At 35.1% G+C, this 26,412-nt stretch overlaps 1 protein-coding gene across 2 annotated transcripts in view; it reads left to right on the top strand.

Annotated features, from left to right (window-relative positions):
- The first annotated feature begins 708 nt into the window (after positions 1 to 708).
- Positions 709 to 26,412, top strand: part of MAN1A1 (mannosidase alpha class 1A member 1) — a 197,024-nt gene continuing 171,320 nt past the window's right edge. For both annotated transcript variants that reach the window (XM_074187460.1, XM_074187462.1), the window contains exon 1: positions 709 to 1,329. In XM_074187460.1, coding sequence (XP_074043561.1) covers positions 724 to 1,329 — 606 coding nt within the window. In that variant the 5' untranslated portion in view covers positions 709 to 723. The remainder of the gene's footprint in view (positions 1,330 to 26,412) is intronic.

Genomic DNA, 26,412 nt, shown 5'->3' with positions numbered 1-26,412 from the left:
GGCGCGGCCCCGCCCTCGTTTCCGATCTCCCGAGCCCGGGAGTTGCATTAGCGGAGAGGCAGCGGGCGGCCGCGCAGGAGTGCGGTCCGGCTCGGGGGAGCCGCGGCGCGGCGGGCGGGATGAGCGGGGGGCGCGGCCGAAGTTGACCGGCCCCTGGCCGCGCCCCTCTGAGGAGTTGGCCGGGGCTGCCCGGGGGAGGGAGGTGTCCGGCCGCAGCCCGGCCCCCGCGGCCACCCAGGTGTGTGAGTGTGCGCGCGTGTCAGTGTCTGCATGTGAGCGTGTGTGTGAGTGTGTGCACAACGCCCGGCCCCAGGGGTAGGACCCGGAGACTCCGCCTCGCCAGCCTGGAGGGGGCCGCGAGGGCGGCACCCGCAGCCTCCCAGCGGGGCGGGGACCCACCGGAAACTTTATCCAAATAATTCTCCTTTTCTGCCTTTTTCTCCTTGCAGCTACTGCGACCGGAGGAGCCTCCTGCGCGGAGTGGGTGGGCAGGCAGAGCTTTCCCCGGAGCCCCCCCCCCACCCTCCGGGAAGAAGTGAGGGGGTGGGGAAGTGGCTTCCCTCCGCCTGAGGATCTCCAGCCCTGCGGGAAGATTATTGGGCTCTGGATGCCCGGGACCCGGACCCCGAGCCCCTGACAGCTGGGCTGCCGAGGGGGGAAGTTTGGGGGCGGCGCGCCGCGGAGATCTGGGCCACCCGGGCGTCCCTAGGATCTCAAGGAGAGATGCCGATGGGGGGCCTGTTGCCCATGTTCAGCAGCCCGCCCGGGGGCGGGCTCGGAGGCGGGGGCGTCGGCGGCAGCGGGGGCTCGGGCATCCGAAAGGGAGCCGGGCCGGGGTTCCGTCTGACCGAGAAGTTCGTCTTGCTGCTGGTGTTCAGCGCCTTCATCACGCTCTGCTTCGGGGCGATCTTCTTCTTGCCGGATTCTTCGAAGCTGCTTAGCGGGGTCTTCTTTCACTCCAACTCGGCCCTCCAACCCGCCTCCGAGCACAAGCCGGGGCTCGGTTTGGGCAGCGTCAACGCAGGGGGGAAGGGGGAAGACGGGGGCGAAGGGGAGAGGGCTGCGGCCGCCGCCGCCGCGGACAACCTGGCCAAGATCCGAGAGGACCACGAGCGAGCCTTGAGGGAGGCCCAGGAGACGCTGCAGAAGTTACCCGAGGAAATCCAGAGCGATATTCTCAAGGAGAAGGAGCAAGTTACCCAAAACAAGCAGTTCAAAAAAGGGAATGCCGGTGGACTGCCTCACCTGGACTTCCGCCCTCCGATCGGGGCTATAGGACGGGAGCCCACCGATCCCGAGATCCGGCAGAAGAGGGCCAAGATTAAAGAGGTGAGTGGTCGGCTGCGGGGTGCCATAGCAGGGGATCCAGTTCCTGGAGAAGTCTGTTCGATTTCTCCCAAGGTAAATGAGCTATCCGTTGCAAATTCTTAAGCTGGAATTTAAGGCCAAAATCTCATCAGCAAGAGGAAGATTCGGTTCTTCCCACTCCCCCCAGGTGAAGTGACAACGTCAGGAATTTCTTGGAAATGGTTGAGTTCTGCTACCTGAAAATATGGCCAATTAAGATCTGAGGGTTAAGCTTCTTGCTTTTATTTTACATTTTCTGATCGTCATCAGCTGAGGAGGTACCGAAGGGGGGAAGAAACCCCCAAAACTTGGCATTGCTGAGTAGGTGAACTTCCCTTAGGCTATTATAAAGTAGGCAAACTTGCAGCAGAAATCATGAAGGTGTAAAAACAAGCCAGCTAAAGCTTAGTAGTAGTAGTAGTACCCTTGAAGGGGGTTGTCAAGAGCAGCCTCCTGTTTCAACGGCCAGCAGAACAAACACTACTACCTTCAGTGATGTGGCAGTGTTGTGCCAGGTGGCATCCTGTACATATACTCAAAGTAGAACTTTAAGACTTTGAGAGGATGCCTGTGTATTCAGTACTAGAATGTTTACTCAAATACAGACTAGGAGCTCTTTGACATATCTAGTATATTCCCTGGGATGGAAACAAAGTATTAGGCAACAAGTTTGCTTTCACAGTAATAGGTTGAATCTCTATGATAAACAGGGGATTTTCCAAATTCCTTTGCATGTACTTTAAAAAAAAAAGCTCCATACTGAATAACTAAAATGCTGTAGAGTGGATGTGTTCATGGTCAAGAGAAATGATTTAATACTAGTTCTTTCCAATGACATTTCTCTAAAATAGAATTGTAGGATTTTTCAGCTGGATCAAACTAGAGAGAGAGAGAGAGAGAGAGAGAGAGAGAGAGAGAGAGAGAGAGAGAGAGAGAGAGAGAGAATTTCTAAGATCCCTTCTATTTCGAAATCTTAAAATCCAGTTATACTCCTTCATTTTACAAATCACAAAACTGAGGCCTAGAAATATTATTGCCCAAACTTAGAAGAGTAAAGTCAAGAACAAGACCCAGTCCTAGAATCTATGTATGAATCCCAGTAGTCCTTTCTACTATTGTGGTGGCACCTTTTCTTTTACTTGTCCTACCCTCTTCAAAGATGTACTCTTGAAGTGCAGTTTTTTCACTTCCCCAGACAAATTGAATTTTAGTTTCATGTCCTTCCCCCTCTTTCTAGAGAATCAGAGTGCCTTTAAAATAGCATAAAAGTCTCTAATTCTAATTATTTTTGAAGATTTATTTGATTAAACAGAGCTTAAATAGAAGTACGGAAGGAGAAAGGATTTCCCCCCTAAAAATCCACTCAAGCATAAGAAAAGTTTGTCACTTTATAGAGAGAGTCTAAAGATAGAGAAAAAAGGGAGACACACAGAGACAGATAGATAGCAAGAGAGCTATTTTTTCCCCCTTTAGGAGTTAAAACTGAAATTTGAGGACATCCTAAAGAAGTGAGGAATCTGACTGAACTGCCTCCATCCTGAAGCTACAGTAAGTCCATTTGTCATGTGACTTATTTCCACAGCAATATAGTAAGTGAATTTTATTAAAGCTGTTAGTAAGTCAAGTAAACCTGCTCTTGGCTTTTTTTTGGTATAGACTCTATGCCCTCTTAGAGGACTATATATCAGTCTCCACCTAGATCTCACTCACCTCTTAATGTGTTATTTATTATCCTAACCTCATTCAGAATGATACAAGTAGGAAGAGAGGATTCAACCATTTCTGAAAAAACTCTTGCAATTATCCTTCTCCATAAAATTTTATTCAGTCTTCCAAAAAATGTAAGGAAAAACCTCATAATAACAAATAAAAAGCTATCTACAAAATTTTATATATATATAATGTATATATGATATGTGTGAATGTGAATATGTGTGTGTGTGTTGCATGATAAGTCTGAAGAAACATGGATTGTATCTCTTTAGAATGGAAGCTTCTAGGTGGTAAGAGCTACAATAGTGCAGTCTTCAATCATGTGGTTATGGACATTTAAATGTCAAGAATAGCTATTTATTGCAGCTGACTGGGTATTACAGCAGAAAAAGTGGTTGGAACAGGTACAGCTTCACTGGATCACATTGAAAGTTATTCATGTTCTTCCTTGCTCAGTTGCTTTCCTGTTCTTATTTTCTTCAATCATAAGGTCTTAATTAGTCCTGAAAAGAAAATTTTCCCTTTGAAAGGAATCATTATTTCCCTAAGTGTCTATGTATCTTTTTTAATAAATTCATGGGACTTTAATTTAATCTCATTTTCTGTTGTGAAATAGTTTATAGGAATAAGCAAAAGGTCTTCAGTATTTAAATAGAGACTAGTATCAAGAACTAGATCTTGACGCCCTCACTAATCTCATTCAGCCATATGTCCAAGGATAGAGCATTTCTTGGTAAACCAAAAAAACCCATGTTAGGTTGAAACTAATAGCATGCATTAAAAACAAGGAAGGAAAGAAAGTAAAAAACATGTGACTTTTGTGATTAAATGGTTAAACCTTTCAAATTTGTGTTCTGTTTTTGCGACTTCACTGCACTTTGACATAGAACTAATGAATCTTGACTTTTCTCTTCATTCTTTCTTCATTTTCCAATTCTCTTTGTGCCCAAAGTCTTAGATTATGTATGAAACAGGAGCAAGGTCCTGTCTGTAACCTCAATGGAGTTAGTTATATATTAAGGGTGAGAATTCTTTAGATGCAGGAAGTCCTCCCTTTTTAAGTGTATAAAGGTAAGACTGATTTGAAGCTTTTTGGTCTTGTTGCCAAGACACACATATTTAATTGTTAATATATTTAATATAAAAGCAGGCAGTGATACTTTGTATTAGTAACACAGTTTTATTACTAGTATTCAGTTTTATAAGGCTGTCATCTCTTAGAAGGCTTTCTGTTTAACTTGTTTTATACAGTGCCTAGCACAGCACCATTCACCAATAAGGCTTACATCAAAATGATAAACTGTTCTTGACACAATAAATAAATAGCTATAAAACTTGAAAATTATTTCAAAGGAGGATTAAGAATTTTATTTTAAGGCTTAGAATTTTGTTATGGCATAAAATCAATTCATCCTATATGAATTTTTTTCACATGATACACGCACATTTTATTTTTTGCAATTTTTTGATAATTTTTCAAGTTGTATTCCTTTTAAGATCAAAACTAGCACGATCAGTCAATCATAGATGTTAAATCTTAGCACCACAGACTTAGGTTAGCCAGTATAAAGATGAAGGAAACAAGTATTTATATAATTCCTACTTTGTGTCAAACATTTTACAAAGTGCTGTAAAAATATTATGTCATTTAATTTATAATTGATCAGGACACATTGAACAGGATCAACTAGTTCACCATCCCTTATTTTGCAGTTAAGCAAGATCACTCAAATAGGAAGTAGTATAACTAGGATTCCAACTCTGGTTCCCTTTTAATCAGCACTCTTTCTACTTCAGCAGGTCTGACTTAACTGTGTATCTGAGTTAAAAACTTGTGTTTCTGCCTCAATTTGAATGTGGGTATGACTACTAATCCCTGAAAGCCACTTGTAGCAAAACGAAAAGCCACAGAGAATAAAGGTTTAACTCAAGAGGAGCTAGACTGCTGTGTTGCAGCATTTTGTCATTTCCTTCTTAAAACATACTGTTTTCCTTGTTGAAAATAAATCCACTTTCTCTGAATGATACTGACCTTTCCAATACATAGAGTTTCTTAGAAGAGGGGTGGTGTCTAAATGTTACTGTAATTTAAGTCTAATGATTAGGAGAAATTCAGACATGGGATCACTTGAGTGACCTACTATGTGTATATACTATGCAAATGACAGAGACAGGAAGTCTAAAATGAAAGAGGCCTCTTCTAGGAATTGAGTTGGGGGAAAAATATCATTATGGGAAACTTAAATAAAGGTGACATGTAGTTGTATGTCATGTTGAAGCATTTGTGAAAATTCTAATTTTGTTATTTAGTGGAATTATAGCAGGGTACTGTTAAAAAAAAAGCAGGGCTTGTAGTTAGATAACCTCGGTTCAGGTTCATTATCTTTGATAATGAATATCTGTATCACTTTAAGCAAATCACTAACCTTCCCTGAGTCTCTGTTTCCTCATCTGTAAAATGGGAGGAGATTGGTTTGAATGGCCTTTAAGATCTCTTCCAGCTTCTACCACACCCTCCATGGCTGTCTAAACTCTAAAGAATATGACACTGACTTTTGAGTAGAGGAAAAAACTCATAGGTGAAGATCATTTGCTATTCTATATGGATGGCTCCCCATTTTATTATGCAGACAGACAGGAATTACACTGGATCCTTTATAGCACTGTTACACAATATCATAAATGTTTTTTTTTTAAAAAAAATACTTATATGTGTATTATTGGGGGAAGGTAGGTTTTTGATTTGATGGAGCTAATATCACCCAACCTAGGAGTACTCAAATGTGCTTAAAAGTCAAGGACTGGATTCATTTACAGAAAAGTCTCTCCCTTCCCCACCCTAGATAAATTAGGGAGAGGAGAAGTTACGCTATTTGTAGTTTAGGAATGAAAGAGAAGTCAGTTGTCTCTTTACAACACAGCAATAGTAAAACTTTCATGAGCCCAGGATCACTTTCATGAAACATTGGATTTGGTTGATGTGGAAGAGCTAAATATTTGGCTTCTATAAATTACAAGGTTTAAGGGGAATTATTTGGTTGATCCACATCTCTTAATCTATTTAGATATATATTATCCTCTTCATGAATTAACCAATAAACAGGCAGGAACATTCAACATCTTTTTAAAGCCAATGTGAAGGTTTCAAGTCTTATAAAGTGAGAGGTCTCTTGAAAGTACATTCCTTTTCTTTTCCTTTATCTTCCTCCATTTTTCCATAATACTAAGACCAACCTTGCAGGGGATGAAACCACAAAAGAATAACTCTCAAAAGGGAATTTGTGAAGTTGTAAGAGGTACAGCTGTATGGTGTTTGGGGTTGGATGGTATATGCATGTTGACAAATGATTAATTCATAAAGACAATGAAAGAGGGGCCATTACAAATTGGGGACTGCTTGTGCCAGTGCTTTTTAAATAGGTTATATAGTGGTACATCAATTGCATATTACTTTACAAATCAAATTTTCCTGAAAAATAAAACTACATTTTTTATTTATGGACTTTGCCTCTTTTTGTTTGGTGAAGTCATTTAACCTCCACAAGTTTCAGTTTCCCCAATGATAAAATAAGGAAATTGGACCAGATGTCCTCTGAAATCCTTTCCAGTTATGTTCCTATGATTATCTGTCTTATTCACACCTAAAGCATAGGTCAGTGCATGTGTAATTCCAACATTTTTTCCAGTTATTCCTGCTTTGTTCCTTCTTTTGTTATCTGATTATACTAATGTCTTACCTATCTTGAACCTATTTAATCTCTGACAAATCACCCATATTAAAAGCAACCAGCTAGGAAGTAAACTTTTAAAAATGGAGATGGGAGGGGAGATCTTAGCAATCAAAAGAGTTTTCACAATCTGTAGAACTAAAAAGCCCATGAATCTTTTTTAAAAAGAGTCATTACAACTTATTTATTTTTACTTAACACACACCTTGCTAACAAGATTATCCATCTGGTTTCTGAGTCTTTGGGATTGATAAAAATAGGCATAAGGGAAGTAGAAAAAAATTAATAGAGGACAGCTTGAAACTCAGGGAAGAAATAGGAGAAACCTTTTAAAACCCAGATGCCAGGTTTCAAAATACTAAAATCTGAGGGCAGTGTAGGGAGTCAAACAGTCCTACCCATCTCAAAAGACTTTGAGTATATCTCTGTATTAAAGCACTATACATTAGGTATTCAAAATGAAGACAACTCTTTTCATGATGTTTATTTTTTAAAAGCTTTTTAATTTTAAGATTTTGAGTACCAATTTTTTATTTCTCCCTCCTCTCCAAGACAGGAAGCAATCTCATATAGTTTATACATATACATTCATATTAAACATTTCCACATTAGTCATGTTATAAAAGAAGAATTAGAACAAAAGGGAAAAAAAACTGAAAATAATATCCTTGGATCTGCATTCAAACTCCATCGTTTTTTTCTTTGAATATAAGTAGAATTTTCTAACTTGAGTTTTTTGGAATTGTCTTGGACCATTGTATTCCCAGGAAGCGTTAAGTCATAGTTGATCTTTGATAATATTGCTGTATAATGTTGTCTTGGATCAGTATAGCCTCAAATAATTCATATTGACTCAATCTCAGAGGTATTATTGTATGAGTATCTAACTTTTTCTTAGAGAATCTAAAGTAATTTTAGAATTATGCTATTTATGCTATTTAATTTATTTATTTATGCTATTTATTTTATCCATACTTATAATGCCCTCAATGCTCTAGCAAAAAGATTGGTCTTTTCTGTTATAAATATGTTTTTACTTGAAATATACTGCTGAGCATACCCATTTACTCGGGTAGAGACAGTTCTCAAGTTGATTAACTAGGTTTGTAAATTTTTTTAAGCTAAAATAGTTTAGTAAGCTTTTTTTTAATCTTAAAAATAATTTGGACAAATATTGATCAAAGTACATTTTAACCTGAAATGACCTCTGGAGGTTTCCCAAAAAATGGTGGGGAAATAAAACAGTAGTTCCTTTCACTTTAGCAAAAAATTACATAATTATAACAGTTTGCTAGCCTGAGATCTATCTGCAGCCTGTGTTAACAGTTGAAGTTTGAAAGAGAAGATTACATTTTAGTCAAAATGGCTACAGATTTTTATCTATTTGTTATTCCTAAAGACAATATAGATTCTACTTAAAAATTGCCTGTAAATTGTTTAAATTGTTGTCCTGGGAGTAGAAAAAGTGAAATAGAAAAAGGATTATAAAAGGAAAACTTAAATAGTAAAGCAGATGAATCCCAGAGAAAATTTACTTAGAAGAGAATGAACAGTTCACTGAAAGGATGATTTCCTTTATGTTTGATAGACTAAGAACAATACAATGAATAATAACTGAATAATAACATTCTTTATGTTAGAAATTGGGATTTACTGAGCTATTTACTTTCAGGGAAGATTTTTATTTTATTACTATGAAGTGGGAAAATGACTTTTCATCTATGAAGTTAGGATTTTGTGTAATTTGTTTTTGAAAGCAAGTATTTTCACTCATGCTGCTTAAGACAGTAGATAGCTGCACTTTTCAAAACTTATTTATAATTTGACCTTGGTTACTTTGTAAAAGTCTGACAAATGCTAGCACTATATAATTTGGCTTTGAAGACTGACTTTTGATGATAATTATTGATAAAAATGTAGTATATTATATAAATGGTAGTTTGAGGTGATAGTAATTTTAGAATGTTTAAGATGCTTTTATTTGAAATGTGATATTTTTCTAGTCAAGTAGTCAAGTTCAACACAGTTCTATATCTAGTAAACTGTTGACCTCAATCACATAGTTAAAATACTTTTGTAATTTACTTTATTATTAAGAAGTTTATCAGATTGAGTCTGTACTTTCTGTAGGATATGTGTAAAGATATAACTTTACTACCATATATAGTAAAAGGGCATGTTATAATTGACATAGGGAACTGGATCTTTGATTTCATAGTTATAGGGAACACCCAAGGTATAAAATTCCCTTTGCTAATAATAGGTCAGCACCCCTATTCTTCCTATACCATAGAGAGATTAATTGACATGCAGAAATCATTCGTCAGAGGCAGAACTTGAACCAAGGTCTTTGTGACTTTGAGACCAGCTTTCTATAATCATCTTCACCTTAAGCTTGGCATATATTTAATGAATTGTTGGAGAATCTTTTCTAAGTCTTAATTATTTAATCTTCCTAGTGATTAATCTTTTAATGTCCCATAAAGAACTTAAAAATTAAAGTAATTTGTACTAACAATACAGATGATTTATTGCTTCTTGTTGAAAAGAACTATGGCAAGTCAAAGAATAAACATTATTTGCTAAATATTTAGTAAGTAATAAAACTGCTGTAAACAAGAGCCACTTTTCTAAAATATGTGATTTCTTATGTTTTTAAACTACTCAAAATCTTTGATAGACTGAAGAGTGATAGTAAAGGGCAGGGATAGGATAGTGTTGCATCCTTTATTGTGCCTTGTGTAGTCTCTTGCAGTAGGAGTTACTTGATATTTATTGAATGAATTTTTAGATTAGTGATAAAACAGTCTATTCCAGAAATGCCTCTAGTGCTGAATATGTTCATGGAATTTCTTTTTGCAATTTTCAAGCAAAAAAAAGAAAGGCTAGGATTAAAAATTTGGTGATTTAAATCTTAGCAGGGATTCTCAATCTGGTAGCTACAAATAGATTTCAAGGAACGTCCATGTATTTGAAGAAAAAAAATTACATCTTTATTTTTCACTTACCATTGGTTTCATTTGTAATCCTGCATACTTACTTATGTGTGTGTGTGTGTGTGTGTGTTTGTGTGTGTATAGCATTTAAAACACTATTTTGCGGAATACATAGGCTTCACCAGATTGCCAAAAGGAGTCTATAACACAAAAATGTTAAAGAAACCCTATGCTATTGAAAGTGGATTAATGCAGATTGTTGATTTAAAAATGAAAATCCTTTCTCTACAACACTGAATTTAATTGTTTGAAGAAAAAAAAATACCATTTACCTTAAAGCCTGTAGTCCTTTTAAAAAACATTTTCATTGGTACAAATTTTCATCCTTTGAAGGTGGATTTAAAATTTTTTAAATGTTAACAGTCCTTCAGATCCAAATTTAGTGAGATATATATTCAAGTTAGGCAATATCATCTTTGACCAAAAATGAGTGTTTGTGCGAAGAGGCTTAAGTAACATATATCTAACTCTAAGAATTACTTTAAAGGTGTGCACAAAGGTTTGAGCAATTTTAGGCAACATCAGTGAAATGTATCATTTTTAAGGTTATTATATTGAAATGTATTTTTGGATCAATTATACTACTGGTTTACCTGTTTACATTAGAATCAAAATGTATTACTTTTATTACTATGGTCTAGAGTTTATTGCTCTAGATTGCATAAATCTCTTTAGTTTGTGTTATGGCTATGTTGTGGGAAGCATTTATCTTGCTTTTTGTTGTTATAGTGACATTTTAGTAATAAGGAACTTACAGGATTTGGCTCAAAACTAACAGAAAAGGTAAATTTTCATAGCCATTATAATTCTTACAATATCGCTATAAAGTGAATAAACACAGATGGTATATTATTTTCCACTAGAGTATACTGAGGCTAAAAATAGTTTCCTTTATATGAAGTTGTATTATCTTAAACAAGAAGAAGGAACTTGGTCTTCTGACATCTAGTTTAATACTAGATTTCAGAGAAGTGCTGTCTTCCATAAACAATATCAATAACATACACAAGAATGTTCAAACCTAAACAGTATTTTAAAATAAAAGCCCTACATATAGGTTTTTTCTCTCTACTTCATTTCATTTAGTACATAGCTACCAAGTTAATTTTTATGAAATATCATTTTGATTAGGTCATTTATCCACCCCCCATAAACATCAATCCTGACCTATTGCTTATAGAATAAAGTTGAAACTCCCTAGTGTTTGTTTATTCAAGGCCCTTCAGAGTCTAGATGTCAAAACTCTTAGTCACATTCAGCTCCAGTTTTCCCATTTTTACTTTAGTAAAATGGGCCTCTTCAGTTCTGCTTGAGTGAAATAAACCTCTTCACTGTCCCTTGCAATTGTGCTTTGGGCTTTCATTTTGTTCACATTAGTCTCCACTCTAATCAGTCCAGTGTGTTCATACCTCTAGAATGCCTTCCTGTTCACCTAGTCAAATTTTGTCCCTCTTTTAAAGCCCAGATCTTATCCCACCTTTTCACATGACATTTTTTTTGATGTTATCAATCTTTAGAGACATCTAACCCTTTAGGCCACCTGTTAGTCCTTTAAACAATATATTTCTTAATTTTGTATGTCTTATAGGTAAGCATTTATCATATCCTGCCAACTGAAAACTATTAACAATTCCCTTAGCCAATAGGGCAAACTAGGAGACAGAGTGGATGAAGCACTGGGCCTAGAGTCAGGAAGACCCATTGTCTTGAATATAAATCCAGCCTTAGACACCGAGTATAGCTATGCAAGTTTAGAGAAGTCACTTAGCTCTATTTTACCTCAGTTTTCTCATTTTTAAAATAAGCTAGAGAAGGAAATGGTCTAGTATCTTTACCAAGAAAACCCCAAATAGTATCACAAAGAGTCAAGCAACTGGATAGCAAAGAGAACCTAGTTCCATGGTTGATGTTTAGTATATAAATATACTTGAATACAAACAAAATAAATTTCAGAATGTTTCTAGGGAGAACAGTCATCTTACTCATTACCAAATAGCAAGCTACTTGCTCATGAGACCTTTCAACTATTAAGACTAAGAATTTGAAAACTGAATAGTATTAACAAGTAAGGAATTTTGCTGAAGAGGAAAATCATAACCACTAGGATCAAAAAAAAATTATTAGGTAAGGAAAGGGAGACCTGACTTGTTTAGTTACTGGCCTACCATCCTGGCTCACATTTACCTTTGTGTCCTTCCTTCCTATTACTTTTACTACTAGTCTTGCTTCTTCTACTAAGGAAATAAGAAGAATCCTTTTGCTCTTTTTGTAACAATTCCTACACAACCTTTATAAATAAGTGTATATAAATGGATATTTTAAAAAGTTTCTGATTATTATTATTAGTATATGCTCCTCAATACTGATCTTGTAATATTCCTTGTTAATCTGAAGGTGTTTGTTTGTCTGAGAGGTTTAAAGAAAAAGGAGTTCTGGACTACATAGAGGAGAAGGACAAAATGCAACTATAAAGAGGGGAAGAGGAAGCTAAAATGTTTAGTCAGATTTATAAAACTAGTCTAGTTATCATTCATGCTCAAGTGTTTATTTCAAGATCAAGCTGAGATTGTCAGATTGATAATTAATAAAGGCACTGTAGATTTGAAGTTTCCTTGTGAGATTCATCACAAATTTCAAAATGTAATTGGGAGTGAACTAGAAAAAAAAAATGAGTTTAAATTTGTCCTTAATTCACGTTACATCCATTCTAATAATGTTTTGTAAACAATTTAGCTTATGCCTAGAGTTACAGATTTGAAAATGAAACACTATAAATTTCTGATAAATTTGTTTCACTTTTAGATGGATAGAACACTTGAAGAATATTTTATCTGTATTAATCTTAAATGGAGGGGCAGCTAGGTGGTGCAGTGGATAGAGCACCGGCCCTGGAGTCAGGAGTACCTGAGTTCAAATCTGGCCTCAGACATTTAATAATTACCTAGCTGTGTGGCCTTGGGCAACCCCATTGCCTTGCAAAAAACAAAAAAACTAAAAATCCTTTTGTAGATTAGAGTTAAAACCAAAAATTCTTAAAAACTGAGAACATTAATTAAGATAAAATGTTTTAGACCTGTAATTGATTAGGCTTGATGAAAGAAAATTTAGGAATATATATTTACAATCATAAATAAAATTTGTTCTTCCTTTCAGTATGTTAAGAGATTGTGAGAGGATTTTATCAATTTTCCCCCCTCTCCTAGGGGGAAATTTACTGCTATTTTTAAATTTTGGCATGTAAAATTTGACATTTTTTCTCACTGATGTCAAAAATAGTTCAAAGGAAGTGCCTCAATTTTAAAATTTCTAAAACTTAACATGCATTGAACTATGAGAACAGGCCTACACAAAATAAAAAGTTTTCCTTGGTTTGGGATATGGCACTAATCCACAATAAAGCCTAGTGTATAAAATACTAAGTTGCAGAAATGTAAATTTATAATTTCAAATTGAAGAATTTTCTTGATGTTTTCTGTATCTTGTTAATGCTTCGTTATTATTAGCCTGTTTAGTATAGTTATGTGACTGAGTCTGATTTTTGCTACTGTGGTTACAGTTCTCCACCCACCTGTGATTTGGAGAATTGCACTCTTGCTCTTTCTAAGGTAAATGAGATTAAAAACTATCCTTTATCCAGAACACCTAAGGAACTTTTAAAGAATTTGGTGAGCCATTTATGTTGCAGAAAAATGTCAGTCTATAGATTTGAGATTCCTTACAGAAAAACTTCTGTGTTTATATACTTTTGTTTTCAAAGGAAATGAATAATATTTACTTAAAAGCAATTACTCATACCCAACTTTTAATTGTTTGTGATTTCAAAACTGAAATCCACAGCATTTTGGATTTTTTTAGTGTTAGCTCTAGTGTTAGCCTCTTTGTAAAGCTTTTTTTTTAAAACAAAGTCAACATTTTTCTTTTGCCTGCTAACACACAGAGGTGTCAATATCTACAAGGAAGGCAGCAGAAAGGTAACAAGGGAAATAGGATTATGGATAATTTACAAATTAGATTATGGGCTTCTGAGTAATGAAGAGTTGACTGTAATTATTCTCAGGCTGCTTGGATCTGAACTATCTATATCCTCTGTCAGAAGACCCTTGGACATAAATTCCAGATATCTATTGGATCCAGACAGTTAATTTTCTCTGACCTACCTGGCACAAGACACAAGCACATACAAACATTCTCTCTCTCTCTCTCTCTCTCTCTCTCTCTCTCTCTCTCTCTCTCTCTCTCTCTCTCCCTCTCTCCCCCATTCTCTCACTTTCACTCACTCAAGTTTCCAGAAGGGCAAGACATTGGTTATTTACATGATTACTGGGCAGAATTGCTCTAAGAAAACTTACGCAATAATATATGAATGATTGTTAGTCATGCCTATCACATGTATTGACAGTTCTTCAGGACATAGTTATTCTCCATACAGAGCTTTTAAGAACTGACACGAATGTGGTAAATCAGACTGGTAAAAGAAGGTGATTATATTGCTGTGCCTTCAAAGTGAGACTGCTTTGCTTGTCTATGTCACCATCAAGTACATATCTTATGAAAAACTAAAAGGTGACAAGGAGCATTTAGACATTAGAAATGTTTCTTTAAACATCAGTTGTAATACTTTTTGATTTTTCAGCAACAAATTCCCTTGGTAAATAACTTCAAAAATTTTTAAGAAACTGATACATTAACCTGTTGCTATTCACATAATTGTCATAAGTCAGTCAAATGAATGGATCTGTTTCCAAGTTTATCTACTATTGTTGAGACAACAAATGACACTAGAAACAATAAGCCCTCCTCTGAATGAGGAATTAGAATTGGAAGGATCATAGACCTAGAGTTGAAACAACTTCAAAGTCAACTGGTTGAACTTCCCTAATTTTTAGATGAGAAAGCTGATGCAAATAGAGATTGTGACTTATACCAGGTCCTTTAAGTAGTAAGTTGTTAGAGATATAATTTGATTCCAGATAGCACAGTAGAAAGAGCTTTGCACTGAGACTGAGGAAGACCAGCGATCAGATCCATAAATACAAGTTGTGTGATACTGAGCAAGTCACTTAACCATTGTTTGCTTCAGTATCCCCACCCATTAAAGTGGGTATGATAGCATATTTAATAAATGCTAATTCTTCTTTAGGTGGTAAATTGCAAAAGGTTACCCTGATATATAAAGTTCTTTTAATTTTTCCTTAAGTCTGTGTGTTCCCAATAGTTCTACTAAGCTGTGAGTTATTGTGCTGAAACTATCTTGATGCCTTAAGCATACAAGTTTAGGACAAATAAAAAGAAGTACTTAACTTATCAGGCTAAGCCTCTCAACTAAATCTGAGCTCCTTAATTCTTTTCCCCAACAAAGAATTCCTTTTCTGTCTCATAAAATAGTCACACCAATTATTACCCTTTTTGAAAAGTATCTTGTTTTATATTTGAGCAGAGAAGAATTTTAGTTTATTCACATAATCCTTTACCTAATATTATCTTTCTAAAATGCATTGAACTATGTAAACATCTAGAAATTTCCTCCCCTTTTCACTTGGGCAATTTTCAATAATCTTTGAGAGATTTTTATAGCTGATTGCTTCCTCAACCATTATTCTAAATTCAGGAGTTTTTAAAGTTTTTCATTCCATGTATACCTTTGGCATTTTGAAGCTTATGGGATGCTTCTCACAATAATGGTTTTAAATGCATAAAAAAAATATATAGAATTACAAAGGAAACCAATTCTATTGAAATATAAATATCAGAATATTTATTTAAAAAACCTCAAGATTAAAGACCTCTGATTAAGAATCCTTAGAATAATCTTTTTCATTTTAAATCCATAGTGAAAGGAAATTTGAGAAGGGAAGTAGATCAAGTCTGTATTTAAATTTAAGGTCATCATTGTTTAGAAATGGAATCACAGTGAGAAAAGAACTGACTTTTCCAAACAGAGGTTGTTATTGTTGAACAGTTGTTTCAGTCATCTGATTCTTTGAACCCTATTAGGATTTTTTTTGGCAAAGATACTGGGATTCCTGTTTCCTTCCCCAGCTTATTTTTCAAATGAGGAAACTGAGGTAAATAGTTAAAAGACTCACAAAGCTTGTAAGTGTCTGAGGTTGGATTTTAACTCAGGGAGATGTGGGACACCAGGTCCAGAAGTTTATGCAGAAAGACATGACCTAAGTGCCTTCTCTCAGAAGACTTATGACTTGTCTGACTCTGGACAAGTCATTTTGTTGTTCCCTTTCCTTATCTGTAAAATGAGTGTTGGACTAGAGGACTTATTTTTTTTTTTAGGTTTTTTTGTTTGTTTTTGCAAGGCAATGGGGTTAAGTGGCTTGCCCAAAGCCACACAGCTAGGTAATTATTAAGTGTCTGAGGCCGAATTTGAGCTCAGGTACTCTTGACTCCAGGTCTGGTACTCTATCCATTGCTCCACCTAGCTGCCCCATAGAGGACTTCCACCATTAAATCTATGATTATTTTATTCTTCAGTCTTAAATAACATAAAAAATTTGAGGCAAAAAATAATGCATCTTGATTTGTCTTAAAATGCAAGGAGAGGGAAGCGTATTTTTGGAGCTTAATCTTGACTCAGTTTTCTCATCATCAATTAGAAAAGCAATCCTTTTTTGTATTTAAAAGAAAATTAAAGTAATATTTTTACCATATTTCACAGTTTTAGATTATTTAAATTAGAAGTATAACCACATGAATATCAATAGGATTTCATATTAGATGTGAAGTCCTCACACCAGTTAGATTGCTGAGAAAAAAAAGACCAAAAGATATGTAAGCCAAACTGGATTTACCAGTTATAATGGAAAATGTAATAACCAGACATTTAACTAATACAAATGATATTTAGTTTAAAATATTTAATGATATGAAAATGCAAATATTTAATCAATTACAAATGATATATAGCTACTTTTTGGACAACTTTCTAAAGTGCAGTTATCACCATTTATCTATAAAGATATTGATCAATCAGGACAATAGAATAATAATAATATAAATTATATTTAATATAATAATATTTATGTAAAGTCTTTAACTCCTATGTTTCCTCTTTCATTTTTATTATAACAAATTAAAAGATGAAGGATGCCACACTTCAAAGTGGCATGGAATTCTAAAGAGTTTCTTTAGAAATACTTGTTTAGTAAGAAGAAACTTTGGGGAAGATGAGGACATTTGGTAACTTTTTGAGAAATTATTTGGAATATTTCTTTGGTTGCCTTTCTCTCATTGAAAATTTTCCCCTAGTTAGCAAAGGCTTTAGAGATCGTGTTTATCTTGCTGACTTTTTAATAATCTCTCTGCTTTCTTGAGCTTCCATGTAATCAGCCTTAGAAACTACCTTGCATTTTGATATTATGCAAAACATACCTATTTTTAAAATGCATGGCTCCACCATATTTACACTAAATTTTTCATGCCTCAAGTCCTCTACTGTTTTGTTGCTTAACTGTATGAAAATGCATCAAAACTTTAGCTAAATGGTATTCAAACCCAAGATATAGCATAGTTTGAGTCTAAAAGCACAAGTTTTGTATTTTGAACTCTACAATCATAGTTTATCTAGAAAATTATTCTTTTTATTTATCACTGATTTTAAAAGACAGAACAAACCATGTAACTAAGTGACTGATTTTTGTCAACAAATATATGTTTGTACAGACTTTGTATAAATAAATGTTGTTATATTAAATATCATTTTATATTGATTTGACATTCTCTGTTGTCCTTGTTATACTTTCAAATAAGTATTTTCTATCAATATGATACTCTTGGCAAGATGCCCCTAAATATTAGTTCAAAATGTTTTTGAAATCCTCTTCTGGAATTTCTTTGAGGTAAGTTTTACAATAGACCTGACTTCCTTTGTAGTCACAGGATGTTCTACCCTGATTTGGTTGTCCTCCTCCAACCCCCCCCCCCTTCCTTTTTCCATTCAAATTTCAAAAACCTTAGTTTAACCTTGTCTTCATTTAATTCACTCCCATTTACCTAATAATTTAAGGACCCCCCCCCAAAAGAGAGACTACCAGTAGACTGACAAGGGACTGTAGGGAAGCAAAGAGAGTTCTAAGACCAAGGGCCAGGAGGTTGCTATTTGGAAAATGGGAGGGAATTGGCACAATGAAGTTCATTGGTATTCTCCTTATATATTCAAATTACTCTGAGGAGGTAATCTTGAATTGCTATAAATTAAAGCTTTCCTGGAGTTCTCTAATTTCACTTCTTGAAAAAGGACCACTCCTGAAATCCTGTAATTTGTGATGTGAAATTAATACCCAAATGTTTTCAGCTTTTAACCAAAACATAACTTTTACTCTTTTAAATACAGAGAGTTTAAGAATGAATTATTCTGGGGTGGCTAGGTTGCACAGTGGATAGAGCACCAGCCCTGGAGTCAGGCATACCTGAGTTCAAATTCAGCCTCAGACACTTAACAATTACCTAGCTGGGTGGCCTTGGGCAAGCCACTTAACCCCATTGCCTTGCAAAAACTTTAAAAAAAAAAGAAAGAGAATGAATTATTTGACTTATTCTTGCAATAATACTGAAATGTCTGAAAGAAAAAGTAAACAAATACATAGGTAGTTTTCTAATCCATTCAATTAGACAAAAGTCCAACAAATCAGTTTTTTAGAATCTAAGTGACAGTGTCTTTCTACATCATGATGGTGGTTGAAAGAGTATTTGAAAGAGTATTAAACTTGGAGTTTGTAGCAACTTGGTTCTGGGCACAGACACTGTCCAGTCTGCTAAGAAAGCAACAGCTGCAAGACTATTACTAAGTTGTTTCATTCCATTATTCTTGCTTATTATGACTTTATTTCCTTGGATCATAAATTGAGAACAAAAAGACACTTAAGAGGCCTTATTAAATTAATCTATGTTTTACAGATAAGAAAATTGAGGCAGGAAGGTAAAGTGACTTTTGCTTCAGGCCACGTAAGTAGCAAGTGGCTGGGCCAGGATTTGAACTGAGATCTTCCTGACTACAAATCTCATACCCTGTCAAACTTTACCATGAAAACTTTAATTTTTTTTTAAGAAAATTGATTAAATGAGTTATAGAAAAACTACTGGTATCAGGAATTTGTGAATTTTCATGGCTTAGAATATTCTATTAAAGTCTCACAATGGAGATGACAACAATGACCACATTTTCATGCTCCTTCAAATCTCATTAGTTACCTGGAATGGCTTGCCTCTGAGTTTTGATAAACAAACCTTCCCTGCTCATTTTGGTAACCTTCAAAAATCCTTTCTTAAAATTTTTCTTAATAAAGTGTAACGGAGTTGACAGTGTTCACCACTATGAATTCCAGTGACCAGTTTAACAAAGCTATAAAGTTTATCCATCATAAACAATTGTGTGCTTTATTCTTGCATGGGGATATAGTTGTATTGTGTGTCTTTCTGTATTAGTTTTGTTTGAAAAGTTCTTGTAATTTAGGTGAGTACATTTGTTTTTTTAGTATAATCCACATATTACTTGACTGGATGCAAATGGAATAAGAGTGAAATATGAAGGGTTTTTGTCTAAGTAATCATAGCTTATTTCATCTGACTCCTTTCCTCCCCAGTTTCCTGAAAACTACTAAAGGTTAACTGAATTGAATTTGTTCCTTATTAATAGTAGTAGTAGTAATAGATAAAGGAAGAATCATGTATTGAAATAAGAAAATCCTTATTGAGATTCAAATGCAAGACAATTTTAAAAAATTTCAATGTCCATCCCTTCCTTCCTAATTCCAGCTATAGTATGGGAATATTGTTCAGCCCCTGGCACAATGAATGAAAGTTGGCCAGCTTTACCAACAGAGTGCTTGGATCTTTTCTCAGAGTCTCTGCTGGTTTTGTCAATTTATTATAGCTTGGATTTGTTGACAACATCATTGTAGTCTTGGATGTGCCTCATTCAGTCTCATGGCAGCTTCTTTAATTCTCTGTTGCTGCCTTCCCTTTATCACCCATGGGTATACATTCAACAAGTATTTCAGGCATACAGCCTCATAGAAAATGAAGGTATAGGGGCAGTTAGGTAGCACATTAGATAGAACTCTGGTCTTGGAGTCAGGAGGACCTGAGTTCAGATCCAATTTGGCAAATCATTTAACCCCATTGCCTTGCAAAAAGTCAAAAAAAAAATGAAGGTATGGAAATTTCTCCCAATGTACACTCATTTTCTGGGTCCAGTCACTCTAGAATATTCAGTATAATCTTCATCATATCCATGTGATGTGCCTCTTACATACTAAGTAACAGGTATCACTTTATATAAGGAGGTACTTCAGAATCTATTTAAAATCTGAAGTAGAAATGGAGGGAAAATTTTGCCTTTTGGTTTCATTGCTATATATTTAGGGGCACCTGGCAATAATTATCATCTGTTTATTCTTTCTGAAGGACTAAGGATTTCATATTTAAATACCTCCTTTTAAACACTTTTGGTGCATTCAGAGTTGTATGCTGTGTTTTTTTCACTCGAATATCTTCATATAAAATACTGGTTTCCATAGAGATCTTAGAAGCAATGAATTTTAATAGTGGAAAGGAATAGTATATACTAGTAGTGTGACCCTAGCCAAGTCATTTAACCTTTGTCCCAGTTTACTTAACTGGAAAATAATAACACCTTTCTACATGTTGGTTGTGAAGATCAAATGAAATAATTGTAAAGTGCTCAACACAGTGCATAGTAAATACTATAAATGTTAGCTATTATCATTAGCTGTTAATGGAGACTACAGAAATGAGTCACTGATATGCATGAAACCTATCCGTCAGCTTGCTCAGAATGTAATTTTGCTCTTAGTCTCCCATAAATTTGTCACAGTTTACTTAGTGTGCTTCAGGGTGGGGTTGCTTTCTTCTGACAGTGAGAGCAGATGGACTGTCCATTGGTTGTTCCCTGCTTTCATCATATGATTAGCCCATCTTTTGTGAACATTTGTATTTCTTTAAAACATTTACTCTGGTTCTTCATCACTGTTTAGCCATTTTCAGATCCCAAATTTGGGATTTTCTAGGCAAAGAAAAAAGGAATTTGCCAGTTCCTTCTCTAAGACATCCAGTGGATCCATTTGGTAATGTAATCAGAGGCAATCTTCTTCATAGTTCCTTATTTACTGTGTGTCACAGTCTTTTCATACCATTCTTTCCTCCACTATCCTTTGAGTTATACTGATTTTTAACTTTTTTGGAGATTGTAACAACCTATAACTTACAGCTACCCTCCACCAGCTCTTAGAATGTTGGTGGGTTTATTTTTAAAAGTGAATCTTTGTTCTTAAAAGAAGGTCAAAGGGCAAAACCACTGTAACCAACATCAAAAGAAATGTAGTAAATTGGGAAGCAATTTTTACAACTAGTATTTCTGACATAGAAATCATTTCTAAAATATACAGAGAACTGAGTTAAAGTTACAAAAAACAAACCATTCCCCAATTGACAAATGGCCAAAAGATATGCAAAGGCAATTTACAGATGAAGAAATCAAAGCAATCCATAGTCATATGAAAAATTGCTCTAAATCATTACTTATTAGAGAAATGCAAATTAAAGCATCTCTGAGGTACCATCTCACACCTCTCAGACTGGCCAATATGACCAGAAAGGACAATGATCAATGTTGGAAGGGATGTGGGAAATCTGGGACACTATTACATGTTGGTGGAGCTGTGAATTCATCCAACCTTTCTGAAAAAAAATTTGGAACTACGCCCAAAGGGCAACAGAAATGTATGTACCCTTTGATCTAGCAATACCATTACTGGGTCTATACCCTGAAGAGTTGAGAAAAAAGGGTAAAAACATCACTTGTACAAAAATATTCATAGCAGCTCTGTTTGTGGTGGCAAAGATTTGGAAATTAAGTGAATGTCCTTCATTTGGGGAATGGCTTAACAAACTGTGGTATATGTGTGTCATGGAACACTATTGTTCTATTAGAAACCAGGAGGGATTGGGAATTCAGGGAAGCCTGGAATGATTTGCAGGAACTGATGCTGAATGAGATGAGCAGAGCCAGAAGAACACCGTACACCCAACAACAACACAGGGGTGATGATCAGCCTTAATGGACTTGCTCATTCCATTAGTGCAACAATCAGGCATAATTTTGGGCTATCTGCAATGGAGAATACCATCTGTATCCAGAGAAAGAATTGTAGATTTTGAATAAATATCAAAGATCAATATGTGTGAATAGAAATATATCAATATATGTATGTGGGCATACATACATTGTTGGACAAGTTCTGGCTGTCATAATCTGGACAACAGGAATTGTTTGCCCGCTTAGCTCTTTTTTTTTTTTTGTGGCTTGATAATATTGGATAAGAAATAAATCAGGGAGACATACCCACCAATTTTCCACCATTATTATAGAACAGATAAATAATTTCTTATAGAGTTGATGACATTTTCCACATATACCTGTTCTTTGGATGATTTTGAGCTCTCCTGAACAAGATCCAGAACAACAAAAAAAAAATGATAACCACTCAGGATTTAAAAGCACAATGGTGGCTTACATGGTAAAAGGTTTTCATTAATTACTATTTTAATACTTCACAAAACATTTCTTTCTTTCAGTTATCTTTCAGTTAGAAGGAAAGAATGATCAAATTCCCTCTAAAACTTTTTTAAGAGTTGTGAATTGTTGATTGTACTATATTAGCAACAAATAATAAAATTAAATAATTTTAGCAAAATTTATTCTTCATTGTTGTGTCCAAATAAAACTTTTAATCAAATTAATTTAATGTAAATTTGTTAATAGACAATTTGATTATTGGACTGAATAGTAATTAAGCATGAATACCAATGAAAGTTGACAGTCCCCAAGAGAAATTCTACCTTATTTCAGTTTCAATATATTCAATGATTTTCTTAAAAGGCTAGTTCCACAGGTCAGGTAGAGCACACTAAATAGAGAACTGCTGATCATACATAATTCCTTTTTCCTCCCCACTTCATAAAGAGTTTAGAATAGAATGAGGGGTAAGACTTAAAGAAATGCTGCCTTTTTTAATTTCAAGGATTCCTCCCCCACCACCATTACCAAGTAGAAATCAATTTTGGGGGACTACAGGGTATTGAGGGTGGCCTTCAATTGTTTAAATTTAATGTGGATTGATTTAATCAAATTGCTTTGTATGCAAAGTTTTAGAGAGGAGAGAGACAGATTGATTTAGCCAAATTACTTTTCTACCTAGCACTAAGGGTCTGGAACATTTTTAGAGAGAAAGAGTTAGAACCTCATTTTGGAGCACACTGCTATTGCTAAAGGGTTGATCTATATAAATTGCTCTGACTGATCAGGTTTGGATGGTAGTATTAGGACACTGGGCTTCTAGGAAGGATTAGCAAAGAAAGGGCTAGTTAGCTGGGAGAAGGATATATTGATATCCAGTACACAAAGGTTGAAGAAGGTAAAGAGTAGATAAGGAGGACACTAGATACCTATTAACTTTTGAAATTTTACCTAGGATTGTGTTGTTTACTTCTCTAGGCTATCATTTATCCAACTGTTGTCAGGTTATATTCCTCCATGCCTCTGACCAACCAGAGGTGGCAGTTGAAAAATATGAGCTAAACTTTATTTTTTTAATTTTTTTTATATTTTTCAAGGCAATGGGGTTAAGTGGCTTGCCCAAAGCCACACGGCTAGGTAATTATTAAGTGTTTGAGGCCAGATTTGAACTCAGGTACTCCTGACTCCAAGGCCAGTGCTCTATCCACTATGCCACCTAGCTGTCCCATGAGCTAAACTTATTACCTGGAATTGTTTTATGTTTTGGAGGTGCAGTGCAAACCTGGAATTGTTTTATGTTTTGGAGGTGCAGTGCAAACGTAGGACAGAAGATTTGCATAGCATAGTGGGAATCATAAGCAATATCAGCTGGCTTCAGATTATAAATATGTGTGATGTTTACATGGAATAAATGTTGATATTTGGAATTTGTTTCTTTGTGTTTTCCTCTAGGAAAACATTTCTAGACATCTCAATGGAAAAAAAATTGTTCTGATTTGCCTTTGTCCCTGACTAATTTGAAAAAGTTATATCTAAATTTATGGACATTTAGGACTTTTTTTAAATCATGATTTCCATTGAAAATGAGAAATTAATGTTTCATAACTCATTTTTAACTACTAATATATAAATATATACTTGTATCAAGCTTAATGAAGTAAAGAGTAGCAAAAATCTACTCTTAAAAAATTAAAGTATGCTTACTATTGATAGATATAATTCGGTGATGCAAAATAGTTTATTTTTGTGATAATGGAACTCTTTTTAAGAGTCTTGCTTTAACTTTTACCTAGAGACCATAAGGAAACTCATTTTATGATTTAGAAGAGTTTCCCTATTTCTCTTAATATTATAGAAACAAAATTATTTCATTTTTAGCTAAGTAGTCTCATTTCAACATGTATCTTTGCTTATGTAGTGTAAACTACTGCTTATATGTTGAATCTCTGACTTTTAGCTTAGGTTCTTCAAAAGAATAATAGAAATATTTTAATGAAAAACTAAATAAAAGTGGATGAGAACTTTGTATTTAATGTATTTAATTGATTATTAATGTATTAAATATTAATGTATTTAATGTATTTAAGCACTTGTACTACTTGAAATTAGTTTTTCCCCTTATCTGGGGACATAATAATAATATAAATAATAATAAGAACAGCAACTATACAGTTATTCTTTCCACCTCACATGGGTTAGGGCTATGGTATCCTCATGATCTGGAAAATCGAAGTAAAAATTTTTTTTTGATCCACCATACTAGAGAAGTATGAATTATGGTACTTTGAAATTAAAACATGGTCTTATTATCATACAATACTATATGCATATTTTATGCATCTTTAGTTTTTGAACTTTTTCTGTGTCATCTACGGCTTCTGCAAAACTCACCACAAGTTTCTATTTAATTTCTTTTGCTGACCCTGTATATAACTAAACTGCAAAATGGGGCAAATCACAATGTGATAATTGTATAGTGGTTTAAAGGTTTTCAAAGCACTTTCCATGTTCTCATTCAAAGAGTACATTGCTTTGGGTTAGAAAGTGTGGTGTCTAGTCTTGGGTCTGCCATTAGCTAGTATTGTGACCCTAGATAAGTCACTTGAATCTTTCTACACTTGTTTCTTCATTTATAAATTGAGAAGTATAGACTCGATGATCTTTGTTTCTTTACAAATGTTAAAAGTGTTCATTGACATTATAAAGACTCTCATCAAACTAAACAAAAAGTCAAGGGGAAATAATAGGTACCAGTTGCTTCTTTTATTCCTATTCAAAAGGAAAAAGTATTTCTCAAACTTAGAAAAGCCTGAAGTCTTCCTTAGGGATTTGTACATCAGTTTCATGTAAGTTTGTGAACTAGAGAAAATACTGGTAAAAAATTTTAAGAAGGATAGTGTTATACTTGTACTAACTGTTATGCATTTGTGTTCATTGTATTTTATTAAGTTTTTATGTAGAATTGTCCCTAAAAGACTTGTACACTGAAAACAGTGCTAGTTTTCGGTCAGAGGACCTACCTTTGACTCCTAGTTCATCTAAATTATCCTTCATTACACTGAGCAAGTCAGCTTTTTGTGGGCTTTAGTTTGCTCATTTAAAAAAAATTGCAGATGGGTAAAGTAGATAAATTCTGAAGTCACTCCTTTATTTTTTTAAAAGAAGTTTAGTTAGAGTCAAAAGTCTCTCTGTGTGTGTGTGTGTGTGTGTGTGTGTGTGTGTAAAGTATTCATTGCAATATTGATTTTGATCATAAAAAAGCCAGAAACATTCCCAAGTGATTGGCTAATATGGATGCAGCAAAATATCACTGAGCCACAAAGAAGGAAGGATATGAATCTAGGAAGATTCTCCAAAGCAATGCAGAATGAAGAAAGCAGAGCCAAAAAACCAATACTGGTGTAAATAAAGCTAAACAATGAAACAACAAAATGAAGTTTAAAAACCAACTCTTACTGTTGCCACTTCATTGTCTTTAAAGGTTATATGTATCTTTCCTTTATGCTATCAGTGACTGTCATGCTACAAAAGAGTTTTAATTAATGGAGGGGGAGAGTGCATGGTCATTGGGAAGTAGTGTATGTGTATGTGTGTGGGTGGGATATCGTTTGGTTCAAATAAAATGTATCAATTAAAAAAAAAAACTAGAACTACGGCCTACCAGAAATTTGGATAGCTTCAAGTCTTTTAGAATGACTGACTATACATGGGGAAAGTTGCTATGATTCTATGTTACATGTTTGCTGACTTGATTATGGAAGAACTTTACTACCTCAAAGTGACAAAGAGGGAACCAGTTGAAATCTAAAAGTGAGATTAAAATTTTTTGGGGTCGTCTAGTTTGGGGTTCAAATGTGATGAATTCACCAAAAGTACCAGCTCTGATCCACATGTATTTATGGTACAAAAAGGCTTATTTAAATATTGCTGTGGTTAGCCAAAATTAAGGAGGGAGAGAGCGAGGGAGGGAGGGAGAGAGAGAGAGATTGAGACTGAGATTAACAGCAGCAGCATCAACCACAGCTGCCATGAGAGAGGATAAGCAGGAAGGAAAAGTTTAGGAGCATGAAGGGTTACCTTC

The sequence above is a fragment of the Macrotis lagotis genome, chromosome 5 (assembly GCF_037893015.1).
Source record: "Macrotis lagotis isolate mMagLag1 chromosome 5, bilby.v1.9.chrom.fasta, whole genome shotgun sequence".
Classification (NCBI taxonomy): domain Eukaryota; kingdom Metazoa; phylum Chordata; class Mammalia; order Peramelemorphia; family Peramelidae; genus Macrotis; species Macrotis lagotis.
The sequence above is the reverse complement of the archived record's forward strand: the minus strand, read 5'-3'. Positions and strand labels throughout refer to the sequence as shown.